The following is a 22,073-nucleotide window of genomic DNA, read 5'->3' as shown; positions in this document are numbered from 1 at the left end:
GCAGGGACACCTTCCACTAGACCAGATTGCACCAAGCCCCGTCCAACCTGGAACACTTCCAGGGATGGGGCACCTAGCACCTCCCCGAGCAACTTGAATGCTTGATCACCGATTAAAATTGTAATAAAGTTACTTTCTAAGGCACTTTCAGTCCACTTTGAGCAACTTGCAATTCCAGAGAGATAAGAATTCCCTTCAGATCATTGCCCCACTCATCTCTCTATTAGCAGTGATGGAGAGCAGCCACGGGAACATCTCTTTGGGAGGCTCTTCCCAAGCCGTCCCTCCTCTCCCACAAGGGGCCTGAGCCTTAAGCTGCACACCTGCCTGTGTGGGCACTGGCAGCAGGGTGGGAGGAAGCTGTGGCACGGAGAAGAATCCATGGCCGTGCCGGCTGCAGGTGGATAAGGCTGTTTCTCCTCAGAGCGCGACCCCTGCCCTCAGCGCTGTGTGCTTTTTGCCCGCTTTAGGGCCCAGCTCCCGCCTCTCCAACCACGTCCGGCCTCCTCAGGGCCAGCTGCGGACGCTGCAGGAGGTCTCGCCCTGAGTCAGATACATAACGTTCCCGTTTCAAAATGGGGGAAACAAAACAAAACCCGCTCGGTTCCCTCACAGTGTCCGCAGGGCCGGGGCGAGGGGGAACCGTCTCCTGCCCCGCCATGGCGGGGTCCCCTCAGGACGGGGCGGCCGCACTCCCCTCAGCCAGACCCCTACGGGCCGCCCCGGCTGTCCCGCTCCCCTCAGCCCCGCTCCCCTCAGCCAGACCCGTCCGGGCCGCCCCGGCTGCCCCCCTCCCCTCAGCCAGACCCGCCCGGGCCGCCTCGGCTGCCTCGCTCCCCTCAACGGACCCACCCGCCCCGCCTCGGCTGCCCCGCTCCCCTCAGCGGACCCGCCCATCCCGCCCCGCCCCGGCTGCCCCGCTCCCCTCAGCAAACCCGCCCGCCCCGCCCCGGCTGCCCCGCTCCCCCGCTCCCCTCAGCGGACCCGCCCATCCCGCCCCGCCCCGGCTGCCCCGCTCCCCTCAGCGGACCCGCCCGCCCCGCCCCGGCTGCCCCGCGCGGCGCTTCCTTCCGGGGCCGCTGTGGCGCTGCCGGCAGCGATGGATCGCGGTGCGGCGGGGCCGCTGCCCCTCGGCCGCTTGGCCGAGCCGCTGCTTCGCAGGCTCAGCGAGCTGCTGGACCGGGCGGCGCCCGGCAAGGGCTGGCGGGAGCTGGCGCAGCGAGCGGGGAGCCGAGGCACTGTGCGGCTGAGGTAGGGGGGCGCGGGGAGCGCTGCCCCGCGGAAGCCGCGGTGCCACTGCGCGGTCCAGGAGTTGGATGTTTGTATTTTCCTGTGAAACACTGTGAAGGTCCATTTGATAAGTGACGGTATCTCGCCCCTAGGTTGGCGTGGCACTGCGACTTAATGAAAGAAACGTTTCGAATCTCTTTAGTGGGGATACGTAAACTTGCATTCCCTTTCTGTAGCTGTCTTCGTGTCCTTATCATCTGAGTTCTTTGAATCCGCTGTGGTTGGAAGTGCGTGAAGACTTCACACTAAAGTTTAAACCAAGAACTTCAGAGGCAGTTAACTGCGCTGCAGTGATGTATGGTTGGCTGGGCTGCACCACTCCCTTGTTTTAAAAACTCCTCTAAAATGAGTCTTCCTGCACTTTGAAGTTAGACACTGAGTTGCTCTTTACTGCTTCTGAATTAGGCACATGGAAATGAAGGGTACTGTACTAGCTTTTCTGCTGATACCTTAAGAAGTGAAAATTAGAAGGTTTCTCAATACATTGGGTTAGACTTGTGAGGTACACACATCTCTTACCTTGTAGCACACAAATAACTAATACCAGTTTCTGTCACTGTATAATTTCTGAACTCATGAAACTTGAAGGAAATACCGCAAATATGTCCAAATCAGCAAGGAATTTCTGTCTCTATTTTTTTAAATCTTTTTGTTTGTCTACAATTGATTGTTAACCCAGCTCCTTTCTGAGCAAAACGTGTTAAGAAGGTGGTCTGTGCCATGTCCTTCTTTTGTTCCTCCGTAGCCCTTTGGATTTGGAGCAGTGTTCCCTCCAAGTGCTGGAGCCAGAAGGCAGTCCCAGCTGGAGTCTCCTGAAGCTGCTGGGAGATCGTGGGTGCACTGTGGTGGAGCTGGTGGAGTCCTTGCAGGCCCTGGAGCACACAGAGGCTCTCCGGTGTCTCAGCCATGCAGGTCAGTGCTGGGCCTGTGCTTTCTGCGTTTTACACTGGAAACACTCAAGTAGCTTGTTTTCTGCAGTAGCTAAAAACATCTTTAGTGCTTGAATTCCGATAATTGGTATCCATATGATTATCGAGGTAATTGGCTCATCTGATTCTGAGATTAAAAGTAAGCCAAGTAGATAAACAGCCTTTGTACAGTGTTGTTGTGGACTTGAACTTGGCTGCATGGACATGCAGGGTGGACTTGTATTTGTTCCTAACTTTGCTATGTGTAAATTCTGTTTTAAAGGTATAAAGATTGTTGTACAGCCAGACTCTCAAGCAGTGCTCTCTGGTCAGGTGGTCAAGCTGTGTTGCTGGGCAGCAGGACACCCATTTGTGCACTACCAGTGGTTCAAGCAGGAAAAAGAGGTAATAGTTGATAAACAGTGCAGGTTTTTGCAATAGTGAAAATAATAGATAATGATTTTGGATGATACCTTTTTCTTTCTAAGACTCTTCCCCTTATTTACAATGAGAGAAGATTGCTGGATAGTGACCCTAGGAATCTGCTAAAACATTGTGGTGATTCCTTATATTCAAACCACTTCATCCCTGGGGGCTAATTTTGGAATGGGACAGAAAGGAAGCTGTAAGTTTAGTTGTCTCTCAGCTTAGCAATAAGTTCCAAGTAAGTGAAGGAGTTGAGGTTGGTCTTACGGACATGGAAATAACTATTGTAGTGCTTGATGCTGGTTTAGATTAAACCAATCTAAATTTAAGTGTTTTTGGTTCACCTGCGATTCAGGTTCCCCATGGTGACTCTCCAGAGCTGGTTTTGAATCCAGTGAGTGTAAAGGATTCTGGCTTTTACATCTGTCGGGTGAACAGTGACTGTTCTTTCGTGTTCAGTCGGTGGGCACGCCTGGAGGTCTGGGAGCTCCGGGGCACATCTCATGGTGAGTGGCAGAACCACTGTCTTCTGAAACTCTGTCCTCCTGCTTGCTAGAGGAACTTGGGCCTCTGTTGCTGTGCTTAGGTTGTCTCACCCTTTCTGTTTTCTTCCTTTTTGTTTCTTTTAAGGGAGCTTGGTGGGTTTGCCTCAAAACAAATTGTGCATTTGTGTTCAGCCTCAGCCACAAAACCTGACAGTGGGGGATGCTTTGGTACTAGAATGTGGAGCTGTTGGAAACCCAATTCCTCATTACCAGTGGTTCAGAAATGGATTTCTCTTGGCAAATGGGAGCAAAAATGTCTACACAGTAAGTTACTGCAATGGGCCAGCCTTGGGGGCCGATGTGCAACGACCTTGAACTTATCACAGAAAGCCTTCTTGAAGAAAACAATTTCTCCATAGTCTTGATTAACCTCTGACAGAAGTGCTCGCTCCAAGTGCTTCTTTAGTTTTTACTTTTTCTTGCACGGGGGCTTAAATGCAAGGCTTGAATACCTGATACAGGTGTTGTCTTGGGGTCTGTCGGGATGACTGGGATGATACTTGCACAGGTAACTTCTGTGGACGTGGAACATCAAGGGACATACTGGTGTCACATATTCAATGACCACGAGGGTGAAGACAGCAAGAAGGTAGAAGTCATTATAGGTGAGGAGTTTTTGTGTTTGATACAGGACAGGTGAGGTTGTTCATTGCAAGCAGAATGAATGAATAGAACATGTTTCAGTGTGTGTGCACGTATTTTCAGGGAACTGAAGAGGAGCAGATCTCTGTATAGCTTCCAGATCTATCTGGGAATACTACTATGTACCTCACAAGTTCTTTCCTAACCTAAGGAATATCCTAGTGTAGTACTCCCAGGTTTCAGTCATTAGTGCTGTACAGTGGTCAGTGCAGATTTGTACTGCTGTAAAATGAGCCAGACTGCAGAGCAGCTTGACAGTGACCTTTGTCTGCCACCTCATATGCTAACACTAATAACTGAGAGCACTTGTCTTCCAATTTTCCCCCTCCTTAAAACACAAGGAAGGAAAGCAATGGCAGTGGAGTGCACAGAAGGTAAAGTAAACCTTTAGTTGTGAATCAATTTTAAAAAGTCAGTGAGGGGACGATGGGTTGTCAGGTGTGTTGCTGAAAAGCATGTGTGGGTTAAGATCTTTGGTCTAGTTTAAGGCACTGATGCATGATGCAGTGTTCCTTTTGCATGTGCTTTTCTCTTCTTTGCCCAGATGCCATGATCTAGAGTACAGGAGAATAAAACAGGCTACTTTCTCCTATGGTATTCAAAATGAATGTAAAGATCTGGAGAGGTTTTTGGCTGGGCTCAGGAGGCAACATCCTATCCAAGAAAATCTGGAGGTGTTTAGGAACCTGGGTAATCTTAGAGAGCTCCAGTGTCAGCACTCTGTCTGCAAGAGGTGTTTCCAGCCACCTCATGAGGATGATTTCTGTTCTCCTCTGCACTGCTGCCACGGGGAGGAAGAAGTGTATTATGACCTTTGCTGTTTGCACCATCCCTTGATGGCTGAGCTCCTCAGAGTCTGCAACACCATCAGGGGATCACGTAGAACAGTGTAAGGCTGCTCACAGCAGGCCTGCTCTGAGACATCCCTGGGGCTTCAGACATGGTGGTTTTCTTTTCCGTGGTTTCCAGTGCTCTCAGATTAAAGAGGTGAAACCTGTGGTAGCTCAGAATATTTGAAAATTGTGTCTGAAGTCTTTCTGAATACATGTGGCTTCCCAAAGTAAGATTTCTTGCTCAGGATGTTGCTTTCTCAGCAGTCTTTCAAGCATATCCTCTTGAAAGGGGTGATTCTGACACCTTGTTCCTTGCTCCTTCAAGCTGCCTGCATGCCTGTGGGATTGAAGTGTAGGGAGTGTCCCTCCCTTGGTTTTTAGCTCTCCTGTACTGTAATGCTGGTCTAGCATGGCTTCATACATTGCTGGATTTTCTCTTCTCTGTGTGGAATAGACACAAAAGATTACATGTGCAGAAATGCAAAGCCAAAAGTATTTTAGAAAAGTAGCTTGTGGTCAGCTTTGATTATTAGTGGCATGACACTTATATTTTTACTAATAAAAATGTTACTTTTGCTTATTGTTTAAATGATGATCTTATTGGTGTGTTTCTTCGCAGAAGATTTTTATGATCTTCAAGAATCAGGTCAGTGATAAGTTTTGAAAAACTTTAGTTTTGCATCTCATTTTTATGTTACAAGTCACTGAAGCCTAGCTGGGTTACAATATATACTTTACAGTATTTGCATGTGTCTGTAACTAGGAATTGAATAGGGGCAGGTATCATGTTAAGAGCAGCACAGCTTCCTGGTTCCAAAAGGTTGACTTGAAGCATATAGTGAATTACAGGGGTGCTATTATCTTTGTAAAATCACCCAGGGCTGGTCTTACTGCACTGCACGTGCACTTATACAAAGGGAATTATCTTTGCTTTCTTGTCTGTAGTTTCTCTGGACTCTCAGTTTTAGTACATTGCTGCTTTCTCAGATGATGTAAGGTGTCTGGCTGTAAACAACACAACGTCAGCAAAACACCTCCAAAGCCACCAAACCAAAAAAAAGCCCTTTTTTTGTGCTGAATTAGTGAGGTGTTAGGCAAAGCAGAGTCTCTACACCACAGCTGTGGGGAACACGCAGTTCATTTTCTGGTGTTGCAGCTCCAGCTGTAGCCACTGACAGTGCTCTTTTCATCTCTTTCAAGCAGACCCGCAAGAACTGTCGAGTCACAGACCTGTTGGTGAGTAGACTTGTAGCTGGAATGTGTGTTTCCCATCTTGGAAACAGATTTTGCTGCTTCTGACACTGCCAATGCAAGACCTGGGGGCACATAGAGAACTGCAGGGAGGGAGACCTGTGGGCATTTGTACAGTCCCTTACAATGCTTGCCTGCCCTTTCAGGAGTAAACTGTGCTGAGGGCAGCAGTATTTTTAGTGCCTCTGAGGGGAGTTTAGGTGCTCCCCCCCAAGCTGGTAAGGTTGGGGTTTTTTTGAGATAAGAAGAGAGTTGAGCTGTATTATTGATGTAGGATGGCTTTTGAAATCACATCAAATATTGTGCCTGGAAATATTGTGCCTGGATACTCTTTTCTCTTTGGAAGACCTTACTTTTAAAGGTAGTGACCCCTGGAATATATAAACATGACGTGTTTTTTTTCTCCCTGTGTCTTGGCAGCCACAGACAAGGTGGCTCTGTTAATAGGAAACATGAGCTACTGGAATCATCCCCAGCTCAAGGCTCCCATGGTTGATGTCTATGAATTGACTAGTTTGCTAAGGCAGCTGGATTTCAAAGTCGTTTCTTTACTGGATCTTACTGAATCTGAGATGCGAAACGCAGTGGATGAATTTTTACTTCTCCTGGACAAAGGAGTATATGGTAAGAACAGTCAAAGTCCCTTCTGAAGTAGGTCAGTGTGGTATGTATCAAGTACACAAACAGCTGGTATTTACCTCTGCCAGCTCTCTACACATGATGGCCAAACAGCCTTCCTGGTAAATAGGATGTGTGCAGAATGGGAAGAGTAAGTGAAAAGCACCCACCAGCATAGCCTTTGACTTGGCTTAAAATGTTTTTGTTTCTTTACTTTTAGAACAGATCAAAGGTTTGAACTCTTTTCTTTAACCACCCCTAAAACTGCAGTGCAAGCTCTGGGGGAGGGCACAGTGGAATTGATGCACAGAGCAAAAGCCTTCGTGTCTTGCATGGAAAAGGCCAGGAACGATCTGGTTGGGAGCTAAGACAAGTTCTTCTGTGGGCTTTGAGTTTTCAGCTGACTGCCACTATTTTGTCATTTTTCTAAAGGCTAAGGTTGTATAAACTCCTTGAGAAGTGACTTAGAACAGAGCAAAAAGTTTTGCCAGTGTTCCTATTTAAATTGCAGAATTCCTGTAGTAGAGCCCATTCACGAAAACATGATTTGATCCTTTTTTGGAACACAAGGTCAGATTATTTGCTATCATGACTTTTTTACGGATGTGTTACCTGATGCTCTGTCTGAGCAGCACTGGCTGCTCTGACATTTGGGCATTTATGTCTGAGCCAAAAGCTGCCTGACCCGAAGCCTCAGCCTGGCAGGAGTATCGAGGCTTTCTGAGAGCAGTCTGCTTTTTTACCCCCTGGGAAATAGATGTGCTGGTACATTTGGGACTCTTGCACCTTCTCAATTTTTTTCTGTAATTGTTGTCATGAATGTAGAAAATAAAGCACAGAAAGGCTTTAATGGGTTTCTCAGCAGCACCACATGAAAGCTCTTACACAACATATTTTTGCAGTCATACATTTCCAGCCACTTGGTATAAAAGGCAAGCGGAGCAGTTTTTCAGTGGTGTTTGGCAATAACTACTTCAATTGAAATGGTCACTTTATCCTTTCTGCATAGTGGCTATTAACAGCTTAAAGCCAATAAAAGGTGCTGTCAGTGCACAAATAGGTAATGATTTATAGCATTTCTAGTGGGCATAGGTTCAAATAGAAGAGGCCCAGTGGCTGCCGCTGTCTGGTCCCTGTTACATGTGCTCCTGATGCCTGCTAAGTTGTGTAATTCTGGCCAACTGCCAGGAAAGTGGCATTTCAGATACCGGTCCTTAAGGGCAGGAGTGGTAAACAAAGTGATGATGATTGCCTCCTCTGATGTCTTAGTTTGTGCTGTTCTAAATGTAGGGTGCAATTAACATTGTATTCCACACAGGGTAAAAGCACAGCCCCGGATGTTTGAAAGGCTAAAAATATTTAGGCTGCTTTCTTTTTAAAAGAGAGAGAGAGAGAGGCAGATACCACTTAAATGCTGACGTCTCTGAGGAACTTGAGCCTACTTAAAATTGTTGTGCCTTAGTCTCTGTTGAGACCCTCTGAACATGTTTACTCCACTTACCCCGGGTATGCACAGATGTATTTCTGATCTTGAGCTCAGCACGGTCAGTGCTGCAGGTACTGGTGCCACAGCACAGGCATCTGCCAAGGATAGCAAAGGGGTGTAGTCAGTGCAGTGACTTACAGAGTATACACTCAGATAGATTTCCAGGCAGCCTAAATTGTCACATTTCTGTTAACTTTGTTCAGCTGCACACTATATACTATATATATTGCAGAGCTGGCCCGTAGACTGCTCTGTATAGATAAATAAAAAGTCTTTTTAAAAGATGGAATTTGCATCATTAAGGAAAACCAGCACTGGGAACAAGCAATAGGAAAATCAAATTTAATCATACAAGCTTCTCTTAACTGCATTTTTTGGCAGTGGAGGTTATTCATTCTAAGAACATCTAATCTTACTGCAAATTGATATGTCTAATACTGGACATCTTTATTCATATAAGTAAAATCTAAGCCCTGGCTTGCAGTTTCCTTTTTCAGGGTTCAGAAAAGCTGTCTTTAATTCCATTACATGTTTGGGGTTTTTTTTCCTACAAAAATATTTCACGTTTTATTGAAGATTTTAAATCTTAAAATGCTGTAGACTGTTGTGTACTGGCAAGTGAGGGAGATGATGGCAGGATAATCGTTTCTGGCTAGGAAAGCATGCAAAGAATTTATTTGTTTAGTAGACCCAGAAGTAACCCAGTCTGTAACTAAGAGATGTAGCTGCAATCAACTGAACATGAGCTGCTGGTAGTTTGGTAATGGGGATGTGCTCTGGAGTCCTACCAAACTGTTCAGCAGGGTTTTTTTCTGTCTACAAAATCTGCAGAGTTACTGCTGCTCAGAGCTTTGTAATTGCACACGTGGAGAAGATGTTTTACAGTTGGCACATTTCCTTGTTCCCATCTGTGAGTTACACATCATACATAACAGACTATTTCTGTTAGAGGTCATAACTACTTAAAGCATTTAAGAGTGTTTAACTCGGTGTATTTGATGCAAATATCTGATTGATTCTCTTGCATGTGTGGTATTTGCTTTTTTTTAAGTTCATTGTGTCTGTGTGTTGTGGAGTGGATGTTAATGTGGCTCGCCCCTGCCTCCCCTCCCCTCCTGTGCTAACAAAAGCATATTGATATTACAAACCCAGCTTGGAGTGGCTCGAACGATCTCAGTCCCGCCGTGCACGAGGGGTTTGACTCGCTAAGGTGTGCAGCAGTGCTCCCGTGTGCTCCCCGGGCTCTCAGTCACACCTGTTTTGAACCCAGGTTTGTTGTACTACGCTGGTCACGGCTACGAAAACTACGGGAACAGTTTCATGGTTCCCGTGGATGCTCCCAGTCCCTACCGGTCAGCAGACTGCCTGTGCGTGCAGGACGTCCTGCGGCGCATGCAGCAGAAGGAGACGGGGCTCAACGTGTTCCTGCTGGACATGTGTCGGAAAAGGTATCGCCTCTCTTCGTGGGGGGAGAGCTGACAGCAGGGGCTCGGGGATGGCTTTGCTTCACAGGAGAGGGAATAATGACTCAAGGGTGGGGGACCGACTGTGAGGTTGGCTTTCTGTCCCCATGGGTGGATACCTGCCTCCTGATTCCAACGACAGTTATTTCTTCTTTTTTGTTGTTGCTTAAAAGTTATAGACCATTAGTCTGAGTAGATAAAAGTGAAATTGGGCATCTTAAAGGAGAAACGTGACCCTTTCCCCTTGCACCATTATCCGTCTTCATTACAGGAGGAAGGAGAATCCCTGTGATCAAAGGCATGTTAATTTGGCAGAAGGGCTCAAGTGAAGTGCTTATTTTAGAACTCTTCAGAGCCATGGATTTTGCTTTTATGCTGGGGGTGTTGTATCTTTATTTAGAGCTTAAAAACCAATTGATTTATGGGGTTTTTCTAAACAAAGTACTGTGTTCTTCCCATGTTGAGAAACTACGATGCCCAATTAAACTTGCACTTGAAATCAGCTCTTCAGTCAGCACTTCTGGCAATTGGTCTCTCAGGAATGTTTCATAACAGAAAAATGCTGGTGCCTTAGTGTCTGTGGAGCCTCTAAACTTCAGTGCTAATGAAATGCCTGTGACCCAATTCAGGTTCACAATCTGCTGTCCAAATAGAAAATCCATCTACGTAAGCCTTGTGCTAACTATGCAGACACCGTGTGTGTGTGGGAAAGTTAGAAAAAAATCATAGCTTTTGGTATAACCTAAAATGGGCAGTTATCAGAAATGGGTTTTGCAGAGATTGTAGACCAACTCTGCTAGTTACTGTAACATGATGGTGCTGAGTTTTGTCTTTTAGCAGTCAGGATTCGTTCCAGAATTGTAGGAGTGAAACAAATTCCTGGTTCTGAACTCTGCTTTTCTGGTATTTTGAATGTGTTACCTTTATTGACTTTCTTGTGTTTCCACTTATTGCAGAAATGAATATGATGACACAGTTCTTATCTTGGATGCTCTGAAGGTTACAGCCAATATTGTTTTTGGATATGCAACGTAAGGAAATTTTTCTTCTTGTGTGCCACAGAAGTGAGCACTGAAATTGTACAGCTGCCCTTTTCCAGAACAGTACTGTGGTGTTAAAGGACCAGTAACCTCGGGCAGTTTGCAAGTTAAGTGCAAAAGCTGCTGAATAGAAGTAGTCAAGAGCTTTGATAAAATCTGCAGTGATAAATTGAAGCTCCTCATATAAGCAGTTTGATAAACAGCTGTGGTGTGTGATGCCATTGGAAGGGAAACCTTCCGTGAGCTGTTTGCAAGGGAACACAAAGAGCAGGTTGGCCTTGGACACAACCTGGTTTTCAAATTGTAGGAAATTCCTTCCCCCCTTCCCCTTCACAGCTTTACTCCTTACCATGCAGATGTTTCAGTGTTTTTTTCCTTGTCTCATGCTGGTGATCTCACAGGTGCCAAGGAGCAGAAGCTTTTGAAATTCAGCAGTCGGGGTTGGCCAATGGCATCTTCATGAAGTTCCTGAAGGAGCGTTTGTTAGAGGACAAGAAGATCACTGTTCTGCTTGATGAGGTTGCAGAAGGTGAACTCCAGCTTACTGCACTAACAGTCTCCTCAGCCTGCATTGCTGAAAACAACTTTGCTTACATGTTCTTCCTCCCATGGTGAATGTGTTACACTACTTAAAGCTCTTTCTTGTTGCGTTTTATCAAATAGCAGCTTTTATCAAGAAGCAGCTGCTACTGGGCAGCACATTAACAACGTTCTTGGTGTTATAAAGGGATCTGAGCTTCTTTAACAGTGTGCAGTTTTATACTTTAGTGAACCTTTTTTGTTCTGAGTATCTTTCCTCATGGAGCTTTGAATTGCCCATTGACAAAAATGCTCTTCTGTCCTGTGGTTCCAGCTGCTTGTGGTAGTCCAGTCATTTGCAAGTTCATTTAAACAATTAATGGAGTCCTACCTGCCCCATAGTGCTATAGTGATGATAATGATTTGTTCTCTATTGAGAACAGTAAGTTCTCTTAAGTGCATTAAATAGGGCAATGCACTGCTTTCAAATGCCTGGTTCAGTAATTGTATTTTAGATTTAATGGGAAAAGTGCTAAAGTGAAAAATGTCGAGGGAACACGTGCTGCTTCTGTGCAAACATCTGCCCCAGGTACAGAAGAACAGGCCAGCCATTTTGGCCAGGATCAGCCAGTGTGAGACTGGCTCTGTGGGGGATGTCTCTCATCAGCTGCAGGTCACAGAGCTTTGCCCAGTCTGTCTTTTGTTCAAGAATGGAGAGAAGGAGTGACCTGTTGGGCAGTGTGACAGGCACTGCTGTCAGTATTCCCAGGTCTTGAGTGTCAGGGACCACACAGGTGAATTGAAGACACTTGTAAATGTGCCAGAGGAGTGCTCCCATTGCCAGTGTTCCATGTAAATAGCCCCCATGGAAAAGGCCCTGCTGGCACTGTGCTTCCTGCTGGCTGCCTTTGCCACCAGAGTGCAGTGCTGGCTCGTGCTCAGCTTGGTGGCCCCCAGGCCCCTGAGGTGCTTCCCTGCAGAGCTCTGTCCCAGGGAGCCAGGCCTCTTCCTGCACCCATGCAGGGCATCATTCCTGCCTGGGTGCAGGACTCGCTGTTCCCTGCTGTTGGACTCCATGAGATTCCTCTCTGCCCAGTTCCACAGCCTGTCCAGGGCCCTCGGAAGGGCAGCACAGTCCTGTGGGATATCAGTCACTCCTCTCAGTTTTTAACCACTCTTTGCACTCTGTCCTGTCATATGGATCATTAGTAATGCTGTTAAATAAATAATATTGGGCCCTTTATCAATGCTTAAAATACTCCCCTTGCCTCCCGGTCCTTTAGAAATCTCTGACTGGAATTATTCATATGCTCGAAATCAGTCACTCTAATTAGGCCCTTCCCCACTCAGAGCTGTGATACTGCTTGAGCTGGCTTTGAGGAACAGGGGAGGGTGTTGGCCAGGCCCCATGTGAACCCTCAGGGCCCTGCAGCAGCAGGAATGCTGCCTTGGCCTTCAGGGAAGGAAGAGGTGAGCAAGGCATACCTGTGAAACTACAGCTTTTGATGGATGTGCTGGCGCTGGCATAACCACAGCAACCACACAGCACTGCAGTGAGGGGACTTAATTCAGTTGGCATTGCAGCAGCATTGATTTTGAAAGAACCTGTATGCACCTTACTTTTAGATATGGGCAAGTGTCCCCTGACCAAGGGCAGGCAAGCCCTGGAGATCCGCAGCAGCTTGTCGGAGAGGAGGGCACTGACCGACCCCGTGCGGCAAAGCACAGCCTCGGCAGAGTCGCTGGCACGGAACCTGCAGTGGGCCAAGGCTCATGGTATGGCACACTCTGCTCTTACAGGATCCTGCTGCCATGGTGGAGAAGTGAGAGCATGTAGTATTGAATGGAAATGGAGAAGTGAGAGCATGTAGTATTGAATGGAAATGGAGAAGTGAGAACATGTAGTATTGAATGGAAATGGAAGACATTCAGATTTATATCTGAATTTTCATTAGTCTGTTCAGTAGGAAATCTTGGTGTTTGGGTTTACCCTTACATGAGATAGGAATGAACAAGGTGACATGGAGAATTCATCCAGAGTAAGTATATTTAAAACCACAGTAGGGGAGACTTAGGGGATGTCTGCCCCCTGGGACAGTAGTTTATGTGTCTAACAGTGACACTTCTTCTAAGACATCATTAATCTCATTCAAAAGTCATCACCTAAAATAGGCAGGCAAACTGGATGGTAAGTGTGCATGAGATGAAAAGGAGTTTTCAGTGCATACAACTAAGTAAAATAAGGATGAGTTGGAGGCTTTCTAGGCTTCTTTTAACAAGGGCAGTGCAGTTTAAGATCTTTCACTTTATTTACCTAAAGTTGTTGGGGTACATCTTCAAATTGCTTTGATAGATTGGGCAGAGGGTCGGGGTGGCATTTCTGAGACAGCTCTTCCACAGATGCAGGTATTTATTTGTGAAATTACGCCCTTAATTCTTGTTTGTTAAATGATTGAAAAAACACAGAAACTATTTTAGAAAAATACAAAATGCATGTGCTGAGTTATATTTAGACTGTAACGATGTGTTCTTCGCAGAGCTTCCAGAAAGCAGGTACCTTGATTTTAAATGTGGTGTTCAGATCCAGCTGGGGTTTGCAGCCGAGTTCTCCAACGTCATGATAATCTACACGAGGATAGTGCAGAACCCCCCCGAAATGGCCGCTTGCAGAGCCCACGTCACAGACTTCGCGCTCGTAAGTGCTTCCTCTTGGTGTCTCATCATCTTGCTCCACTGAAGTTGAAAATTTCCTGTTCCATCCATGTCAAACTGCATCTTTTGTAATTAAATGGGTCCAAACTGTTGAAACTTCTAAAACTGAAATAAGTAATCGTTTATGATCTACAAATTCTATACCTTCAGTTAAGTTCTCGTTTCTTTCTTGCAACAGGACCTGGATGTGGATCCTAAATTGGCTAATAAAGGAACTCCTGAGGAAACTGGAAGCTATTTAGTATCAAAGGACCTTCCCAAACACTGCCTCTACACCAGGCTGAGTTCACTGCAAAAACTAAGGGTTAATATATATTCCTCCTCATGTTTGTTCAGATAACTGACACTAATCATGTTGCTTCGCAGTTCTGTTGAAGCATCTGTGTATTGTCTGCACAGTAAGTTCTTTGGAGGGAACCAATGGCTAATAGCACAGTTTAGTGACTTTAGTTCTGTAGCTGAAAAGTAAAAGCCAGAGAATTGATGAATATGCAATCCTGAAACCAGCATGTATTTTCTTGGCCAAGGTGGTTGTTTTTGTGAGGATGATCTATAGCACACTGAGGGTGTTCTTCTGCACTGCAGTTCAGGAAGAACATGACCTGAAGCAGAGCTACCTCTTACAGAGTCATTAGTAGCAGATGAAAGTGTTGTGTATCATCGGCCAGTGCTCCTGGGCATGCAGTTTTTGGAAGGTTCTCCCTTCAGCAGACTGGGGCACTGTGAAGTGTCTCTCTGTATCTTTGTGTCATGAGCACCTGCCATCTCTTCTTCAGTGCTTTTGGCAGCTGAGGTAACATAAGTGCTTCTAGAATTACAGACTGTCCTGTGAGCAAGTACTGACCAAAAGAGGTCCTCAGTAAACAAGTCTTGCCCAGTGTGTGTCCTCAGCTCCTAAAAAGGTTGCTCTTCTCCAGGAGGCCAGACCTCTCAAAGGGTTTCCTACAGTGTTTATTTGGACTGGAAGTATAACTTGTTCTCTCCCCCACCTTTCCTCTTTTACAGGAACACTTGATCTTCACTGTTTGCTTGCACTATGAGTATTCAGGAATAGAAGATACAATGGATGAAAGAAAGGAAGTTAATGTTGGGAAGCCCCTTATTGCTAAATTAGGCCTTCATCATGGATTCAAAACCAATAACTGTCCCCATACCTGTTGCATGACTGGTTATCCTTTTCATAATTCAATGGAATCGAGTCTTAGAGAGGCAGCTGAATACTACAACTCCAGTCACTGCCAACCAAATTCCTGTCCAGGTGTTTACCATCCAAACTGTACTTGCTCAGCCAGCATCACACAATCAGAGGTGTGTTCTTGCAATGGGACTTCCAGGATACTGGCTTCAAGACATGAAGTATGGAATTACTCACCCACTGTGGAAAAGAGTAATGTACCAGTAGAGACCACTGATGATACTGTTGAACTGGAATTCCTTCTCTCTGACAGCCTCAGCTTCTCTGAACAGCAGTAGCTGGGATGTGTTTGGAACAGACCTCCACAGAGCTCTGCAGGATGCCTCCTGAGTAAAAATAACCTGTTATCCTGAGAGTCCTGCAACTGCCTCCTTGGCTCCAGAAGAGCATCTGCCCTGCAGGACTCTCCACTAGGAGATTTCAGGGCTGCTGTTGCTGTCTCTGTAGTTACAGCTTTGGTTCATGCATCAGCTACTTCTCCTCATTCTGTCAGCTAATTAGGAGCTTTGGCAGCTCACATACATTAAGTTTCTGGGCCATGTTCACCTTGACATAAATTCCTGACTGCTGCAGGGATGATGGTTTCAGTATTGCTCCTGCCTTGCACAGAATTTTAATTCGGGCGGAGTAAGATCCGCTCGCTTTTTAGAGTGCAGCATTTTGAGCACCAAGGTGTTTGCAGTGAACTGGAGATAGTTTAAAGTGTCAGGTGTGGGGGAGGACAGGTTGGCAATTTGAGGGAGTTGGGTTTATTTTTTTAAAAAAAAGATTGATCACCCTCTTAGTTTAATAATTGCAGCAGTCTAGGAATGCAGTGAGGACCCCTCCATGTTGTGGAAATTAGGCAGTTATTAATTTCTAAGGTACCATTGCAGCAATTTAGTCATTCCAGGTTTATTTTAAGAGCTAATGAGAAAAAATGTGTTCTCCCATCCTTGTTGGCATGCAGTGAGCACGAGCCCAGGATCCCTGTGGGTGTGTGTTACCACAGCAACCAGCCTCCACACCCACATCTGCAGCGGATGCAGGGGGAAGCAGCCAGGACTTTCCATGTGCCCTTCCCACAGCCCCTGCTGGCACCTGCCTGCGGGTTTCCAAGTCACTGCAACGGGGATGGAAAGCCTTCAACCTGGTATGCAAATGACTTCACTACACATAGGATCAAGCAGCTCTCAGATGCTTCCTGGGCTCTCTGATGCCTTAACGTGATGGTTATGATTTATTTCACCTCTCTATACATGAGCTAGTTCTGCTTCCTGAGGCAGCTTCCTGCCATCCTGTCAGAGAGGGATGCTGAGTGTGCATGGCAGGACAGCACCAGTCTCTCCTGTGGGTTACCAGCAGGCAGCCTGGAGTCCTAGAGCAGCCTCTGTCACAACGTGCTCAGATTATTCCCCTCTAAATGGGCAGTTTGCCGGTGCTGTAGGTGTTTAAAGTGGTCCCAGGATTCTTCTCTGTTCACATCCTGTCTGTGCCTGTCAGCTCTTTTCCTCTCTTTTCCCTTCTGCTGAGTGCCAGTAGTATCTGTGGTACCTGCCCCTCAGGACCAGCTGAGGATTGGTCCAGCAGTTTTTGAGAACTGCTTTGAAATATTGGGAATGTACCCAATCTGATATTCTTTTTTGTCTGTAGGAAGCATAACAATCTTTTAAGAAAGTACAGTTGCTATAAAACATTGGTTTGCAGATTCTCAAAGCTTTGTAGGTTTTGCTGCACGCCTGCCTTAGGGATATGCAGAATCTGCTGCACTCTGGTTGCAGCTGCAAAGAGAACACTTTGTTTGAAACAACCCTTAGATTATCAGTTCTGCTTTTAGTGGAAATAGCGGGTTCATTTTAATCAGAAAATAGCTGTGTTTGATGCCAAGTCATTTACCTGTGCTGGCAGGTAGAAAACTGCAGCTCTTTGCACTCTCACTGTATTCCAGCACGTAAATCAGAGGTGGGACTCGTTCACTTTGCAGAGAGTTGTATATGTTGAAAAATTCCTTTTCATCTCAGGCACACTTACCATCCAGTTTGTTTGCCTATTTTAGGTGATGACTTCAGAATGAGATTGATGATGTCTTAGAAGTGTCATTGTTAGACACACAAACTCCTGGGACACTGTCCCAGGGGGCAGACATCCCGTAAGTCTCCCCTACTGTGGTTTTAAATATACTTACTCTGGATGAATCCTCCACGTCACCTTGTTCATTCCTATCTCATGTAAGGGTAAACTCAAACACAAAGATTTCCTACTGAACAGACTAATGAAAGCAGCTTCTCAAATTGGCAGATGGTGGCTCTGTAAGAAAACATGTTTTCTTGCCTTGCCCCTCAGTTCATTCCCAGACTGAGCAAAGAGAGCTCGGTAGTAGCATCTGTTGATGGAATAGTTCCTGTTAAACTCCATCTGCCTGCCAGCTCTAAGATGTTCCAACCATGGTGTGTATATAAGGTACAAAAGGTATAATTAGAATTCTGATGTATCAAAAACTGCTGTGGGTTTAATTATGTAAGATGGACATTTTTGGCCAGCTCTAAGTAATAAAAAATACCATGAGTGGTGAGATGATGCTCAGCAGTTGCCTTTGCAGCCTGTGTTATTATTTGCATGCAGCACAAGATGTAGATTTTTGCCTGATCTGAAGCTGAGCCAGTTCTTGCACGGTGGGTGTGTGGGAGCATAACTTCTGAGGCAGAGGTTTGGGACGTGAAGGGACGAAGAGAAGAGATCCCCCAGGGCTGGAAGGGCGGATGAGCTGCCCCAGGCAGTGTGAGCAGCCGGCCATGAAGCACAGCCTCACCGGGGGAGCGGGTGCAGGCAGCCCCAGCACTGCCCCCAGTGACAGCAGCAGGTGCCCTGCCAGTGGCTAATGGTGGCCACCACGCTCAGTTTATGGGGTAACAGGGTTGTTGAGTATTTTTAACACTTTTGTAGGGTAGTAGAGCGCTCACTGGGCAAGGAGCAGAGCAGCTTCCCTCTCTCTCATCATGCTAACATGGGCAAAGTCATGTCAGGCAGAGGGTGCAGAAGTGGGTAATGCCAAAGCCCAGAACTGATTTAGTTAACTGGTAAGGACTGGAGATTCACCTTGAGTTAGAGGACTGCCTGCAGCAGACCTTGGGATCAGGTTGGCAGTGGAGGGAAGCAGCCAACAAGCTGTTGTTTAAGCTGCAGCTGATAGTGAGCTCAGTTGTTATTAAATCCTGTTTGGTTGGAAGAATCACTGTAGAGGCAGCAGTATTTGCAATTTGAAAGAAATGGCAATGGTGGGGATAGCCCCAGTCTGTCCCAGGGAAGGACCAAAAACCAGGTCATGCCAGCCACCAGCCTCAGCTGGGGGCATCTCTTGCTCATCATTGTGCTTTTAGGGGTTTGTTCAGTAGAGACTTTTATGGCAGCAGAGAGGGAAGTTTGCAACACGGGAAGTAGTGTTGTTACACAAACTAAATGGAATTTGTATAATCCTGACTCATCTTCGGTAGGTGGGGATGAATCAGATGTCCTTCCTCCAGCAGGAGATGCCAAGGACCAGCATGGAAAGTCTGAGTGCTTGAAAGACTCCCAGGCCACAAACCAGCAAGGTGCCTTGATTTTAACTTTGCTTCCATTGTAGGAAGATCATCACAGGCAGCTTGGAATCAGCAGCCACTGCCAGGCCCAGTTGCTGCTGCCACCCTTGTCCATGAGGACAGTGTTTCCCGAGGTAAAGAGAGGAAAGACAGCAGAAAAACGGCTCTTGCTGGAAACAATGCTGCATTTAATTGAGCTGCTTCCGGCTGCAGAGGTTTCTTAATTGGCTGCCAGCAGCTTTCACTATGTTCCTCTGACTTGCTCAGAGTCCAGCCCTGGATGTTTTGGATTCCCCTTTATCCTTATTTTAGTAGGTGATTATTCCATTTTATGGGTGGGCTGTGGGAAGGCAGAAGTCGGAGCCCAGCTGCTGCTGGTACGGAGTGCCTGGGTGTGTTCCTGGAGGGGCAGCAGCCCTCGTGTCACATGGCACCTCCTCCAGTGCCCAGCTCCCCAGGGACCAGCGGGAGCCCCTGTTCAGGTTCAGCACTCTCCTTTTGCTGTGTAAATGCAGGTGAACACACAGCGAGAGGAGCTGTTGATGGCACCATCTGCAAAAGCCTAATGGCTCATTCATTAAGCAGTGGGAGCCGGCACTGCCACAGTCTAATCAGATACTGTATGATGAATAATTCAGAAATAATCCTCGTATACTTGAATAAATATCAGGAGAAGGAAGGAAAAAGGCCCATACATATGGCACACTAAGAGAACAAAACAGGCATTCTTCACTGTCCCCGGCTGCTGAGCGCTGTGGTACGGGATGTTAATCGTGCAGGTGGCTAATGCCTGACAGAGCTGACTGAGGGCTGCTGGCCCAGCACTCGAAGGTGCTGGCGAGCGGAAAAGACCGCGGTGCTCATGGGAAAATCCATCAGCATTGCAGTTGGAAATATGCCTGTGCTTGGGTTGTGTAACTGGCTGGTGACACGGGGGGGAGATGGCTGGGAAAACCCAGGTCTTGGCTGGCCTTGGGCTGTGCTGCTCTGTGCTGCTGGGCAGATCAGGGGGGTGCTGTCCCCCAGCAGCTCCTGCCCACACCCCCAGAGCTGCTGGTCTGGCTGGAGTATTGGTTATCTCCTATGAGATCCCTTTCTTTTAATAAATCTCATCTTTCCAAAAGCAATCCTAGAGGTTTTAGTCCAAAATATAATAGGAGATTTATTTTAATAACCAGGAAAGGAAATTATTTTTTTTCCAAGAAAATACATAGAGATTAGCGATAGGAGCATCTGAAAAGGGGAAGTTTAGTTGTAAGCTGGTTTTTAATATTGAATGTTTAAATATAAAGTACCATTGCATTCTAAACAGTGATAGAAAGAAAAACATAAGTATTCTAAAACAAGAAATGCAAGCCTCTGCTCTTGTAGATCATATATTACCAGAACATTTAAGGTGAAAACCTTAAAAAGCAACTGCAGGAGCAGGCAGTATTAAGTATTTGCCAGAAGCTGTAAAGTTATTAGTCTGAATTCAGGGTTTGAAATACGGAATGTGTATGTTACACTTCCTGCTTAAGCTAAGCGTGTTTCACTAGCCAGGAAGGAACTGTTTCGTTTTGTTATTGTCCTTCCTAGAAGTGGGGAAGGACAAAAAGGGCAGCCTTTATTCTGACATAAAAAACCCTAAATGTAAATCAACTTTGGTTTTTATTGTGTCAGTCCACCTGCACAGTCTTCTTTGGCCCCAGCACATCTTTAATGCGCAGAAGCTCTGTTTGTAGCTGTGTGTGATGCAGTTAAAACTGATCTCTGTACAGAAAGCTGACGATGAATACACCATGGTTTAGAGTTCTGAATTTCAAGAGCCTTAAAATCCTTAGAAGTTAAATAATTAAAAAGTTATTATTGCACACAAGTTCAGCATTCACTACAGCATCAAAGGGAAAGTGTTCTGAGTTGGCAGCACTCCTTGCTGACTGCTGAGAAGTAACAGCGGGCTACACTGGAGACATTTCTTCAGGAAAAAGAAAAGGGGGGGTTCAAGATGTACCTGCTTCCTGGAGAATGAAATACGTGGTGTGGGACTAGGGACTGCACGGCTCTGTCAGGGCAGGTGAGCAGGAGGTCCCATCTCAGGGCTGCAGTCCAGGTGGAAGGACTCCCTGGTGATGGTTTCACTGGTCAGGACAGGGACTGCACACGAGGACAGTGGTGTCAGGGGCTTTGATCCCGGTCACTGCAAAGCCAAGGGAGAAAACGGGATAACCTAAACAAACAGAACTTCTTCCACCACAGCTTCCCAGGATCATGTGGCACAGTGTCTGGTGGGGTGAACAGGACCTCTGGTCTAAGACCTAGAGATAAGATGTAAGGTCAACCTGCTAAAAAACCCCCAAAGCCTCCCAACGCAGAAGTGATGCTTGTAGGAACACTCACTGTGCAATTGCCTGTTACTTTGTGTGCCTGAATTAAAAAGCCACTGGAGAAGAGCCATCAGCCTGGCACTGCTTGTAAATCATACTTAAAATTCTCTTCATTTTATTTTTAAAATCAAATACTAAGGGCGACGGACGTTTTCTGCCATGTCAAGGACACCTTGCTGGGAGGAAAACAAATAAATCTGTGTGAAAGGCAGCATGCACAAGGACCTTTGTGCCACGTATAAACTGTGAAATCGATTAACAGTTCAGATATTAATACCAGAGTGGTAGTAACAGCTGCCATCTTCTTTATGCTGTTATGCAAGCCAACCACAGAAATGCAATGTAAGTAAACAGAATTTGGTTTTCACTTTAATCAAATCAGTTTCCTGGTTAATTGGGAAGAAATAGGGTGCTATAAATACTATAGCTTAATTCTGCAAGTCCCTTGCAGGATGAGCTTGTGCAAGCTGAATTTCCTGGCCCTTCTTGAATGTTAAAACTAGTGCAGAACACAAATCCACTTGGGTTTTTTATATAAATCCCCAAATCGATTTATTAAATTCACATTCTATCAACTTGTCAGACTCACTGATTGCCAGAGTTTGCAACAGAGCAGTTTGCTGCTGTTTTGGTTCATTGGACAAGTTAGAATTTGTACGTGGGGAAGTCCCTTGGGCTGGGGTGGGGCCGCCAGGGCATGGGCCAGCCCGATGGATAATTCCCTGCCCGACTGATACCTGCGGGCACAGCTTCAGGGGCAGCCTGCCAGCAGGAGCTGTGCTCGTGCAGAAGGCCTTTGGGACTCGGTGCCTCGCCAAGAGGCTCGTAAGAGATGTTCATAAACCGGCATTATTTCAACCAGAATATGTACTGTGCTATATGCTCAGAGTATAAATTTGAGACCGGTGTTATGTGTTTAAAGCCATTAATGTGATCCAATAAAGCGATTCGCACGCCAAGGTTTACATTCTGGAAATGGTGCTGCACAGCGGTAAGAGAGAGAAGAAAGGATCCCGTCCTGCCGTTCCGAGCAATGGCGATGCCGCCAGGATGCTCCGCTGCCAACAAAGGCGGCTGCTCGGAGGCGGCGCACGGGCCGCAGGCGCTCCGCAGGCAGCACCCGGTGACGGGGTGTGTGAGGCAGGGCAGCGCTGCTCCGGGACACGGTTCCCGGCCTCGCCCCGGGCCCGCAGGGTGACCCCGGCCGGGCCCGGGCACAGCG

The 22,073-nt window shown here is 46.4% G+C and overlaps 1 protein-coding gene and 1 long non-coding RNA gene across 5 annotated transcripts; one reads left to right on the top strand and one right to left on the bottom strand.

Moving 5' to 3' along the window:
• Positions 1 to 1,067: 1,067 nt before the first annotated feature.
• MALT1 (MALT1 paracaspase) lies at positions 1,068 to 17,490 on the top strand. Of its 4 annotated transcripts, none has more exons than XM_032676188.1 (17): positions 1,068 to 1,251; positions 2,036 to 2,202; positions 2,482 to 2,603; positions 2,980 to 3,130; positions 3,255 to 3,433; positions 3,678 to 3,774; positions 4,153 to 4,185; positions 5,264 to 5,290; positions 5,848 to 5,880; positions 6,316 to 6,519; positions 9,270 to 9,447; positions 10,419 to 10,493; positions 10,904 to 11,031; positions 12,648 to 12,797; positions 13,559 to 13,716; positions 13,912 to 14,037; positions 14,739 to 17,490. In XM_032676188.1, the coding sequence occupies exons 1-17, from the start codon at positions 1,100 to 1,102 to the stop codon at positions 15,204 to 15,206; spliced, it is 2,448 nt and encodes an 815-aa protein (XP_032532079.1). In that variant the 5' UTR covers positions 1,068 to 1,099; the 3' UTR covers positions 15,207 to 17,490. The 4 variants fall into 4 exon arrangements, with proteins under 4 accessions (XP_032532079.1, XP_032532078.1, XP_032532081.1 ...); XM_032676187.1 differs by having other exon boundaries at positions 5,845 to 5,880; XM_032676190.1 differs by lacking the exon at positions 4,153 to 4,185.
• LOC116780843 lies at positions 1,507 to 21,922 on the bottom strand. The gene is made up of 3 exons (XR_004354666.1): positions 20,479 to 21,922; positions 8,015 to 8,094; positions 1,507 to 2,262 (listed from the first exon to the last, which is right to left on the bottom strand). It is a non-coding gene; the product is annotated as an uncharacterized LOC116780843 (long non-coding RNA).
• Positions 21,923 to 22,073: the final 151 nt, after the last annotated feature.

The sequence above is a fragment of the Chiroxiphia lanceolata genome, chromosome Z, assembly GCF_009829145.1.
Source record: "Chiroxiphia lanceolata isolate bChiLan1 chromosome Z, bChiLan1.pri, whole genome shotgun sequence".
Classification (NCBI taxonomy): domain Eukaryota; kingdom Metazoa; phylum Chordata; class Aves; order Passeriformes; family Pipridae; genus Chiroxiphia; species Chiroxiphia lanceolata.
Note: the sequence above shows the minus strand (reverse complement) of the source record. Positions and strands in the feature narration are given on the sequence as shown.

Bases quoted from the DNA above. Each gene is read 5' to 3' on its own strand.
- MALT1 (XM_032676187.1), top strand. From the start codon at position 1,100: ATGGATCGCGGTGCGGCGGGGCCGCTGCCCCTCGGCCGCTTGGCCGAG. The intron at 5,291-5,844 runs GTCAGTGATAAG...ATCTCTTTCAAG, and splicing joins TTATGATCTTCAAGAATCAG to CAGACCCGCAAGAACTGTCG. The intron at 5,881-6,315 runs GTGAGTAGACTT...GTGTCTTGGCAG, and splicing joins GTCGAGTCACAGACCTGTTG to CCACAGACAAGGTGGCTCTG.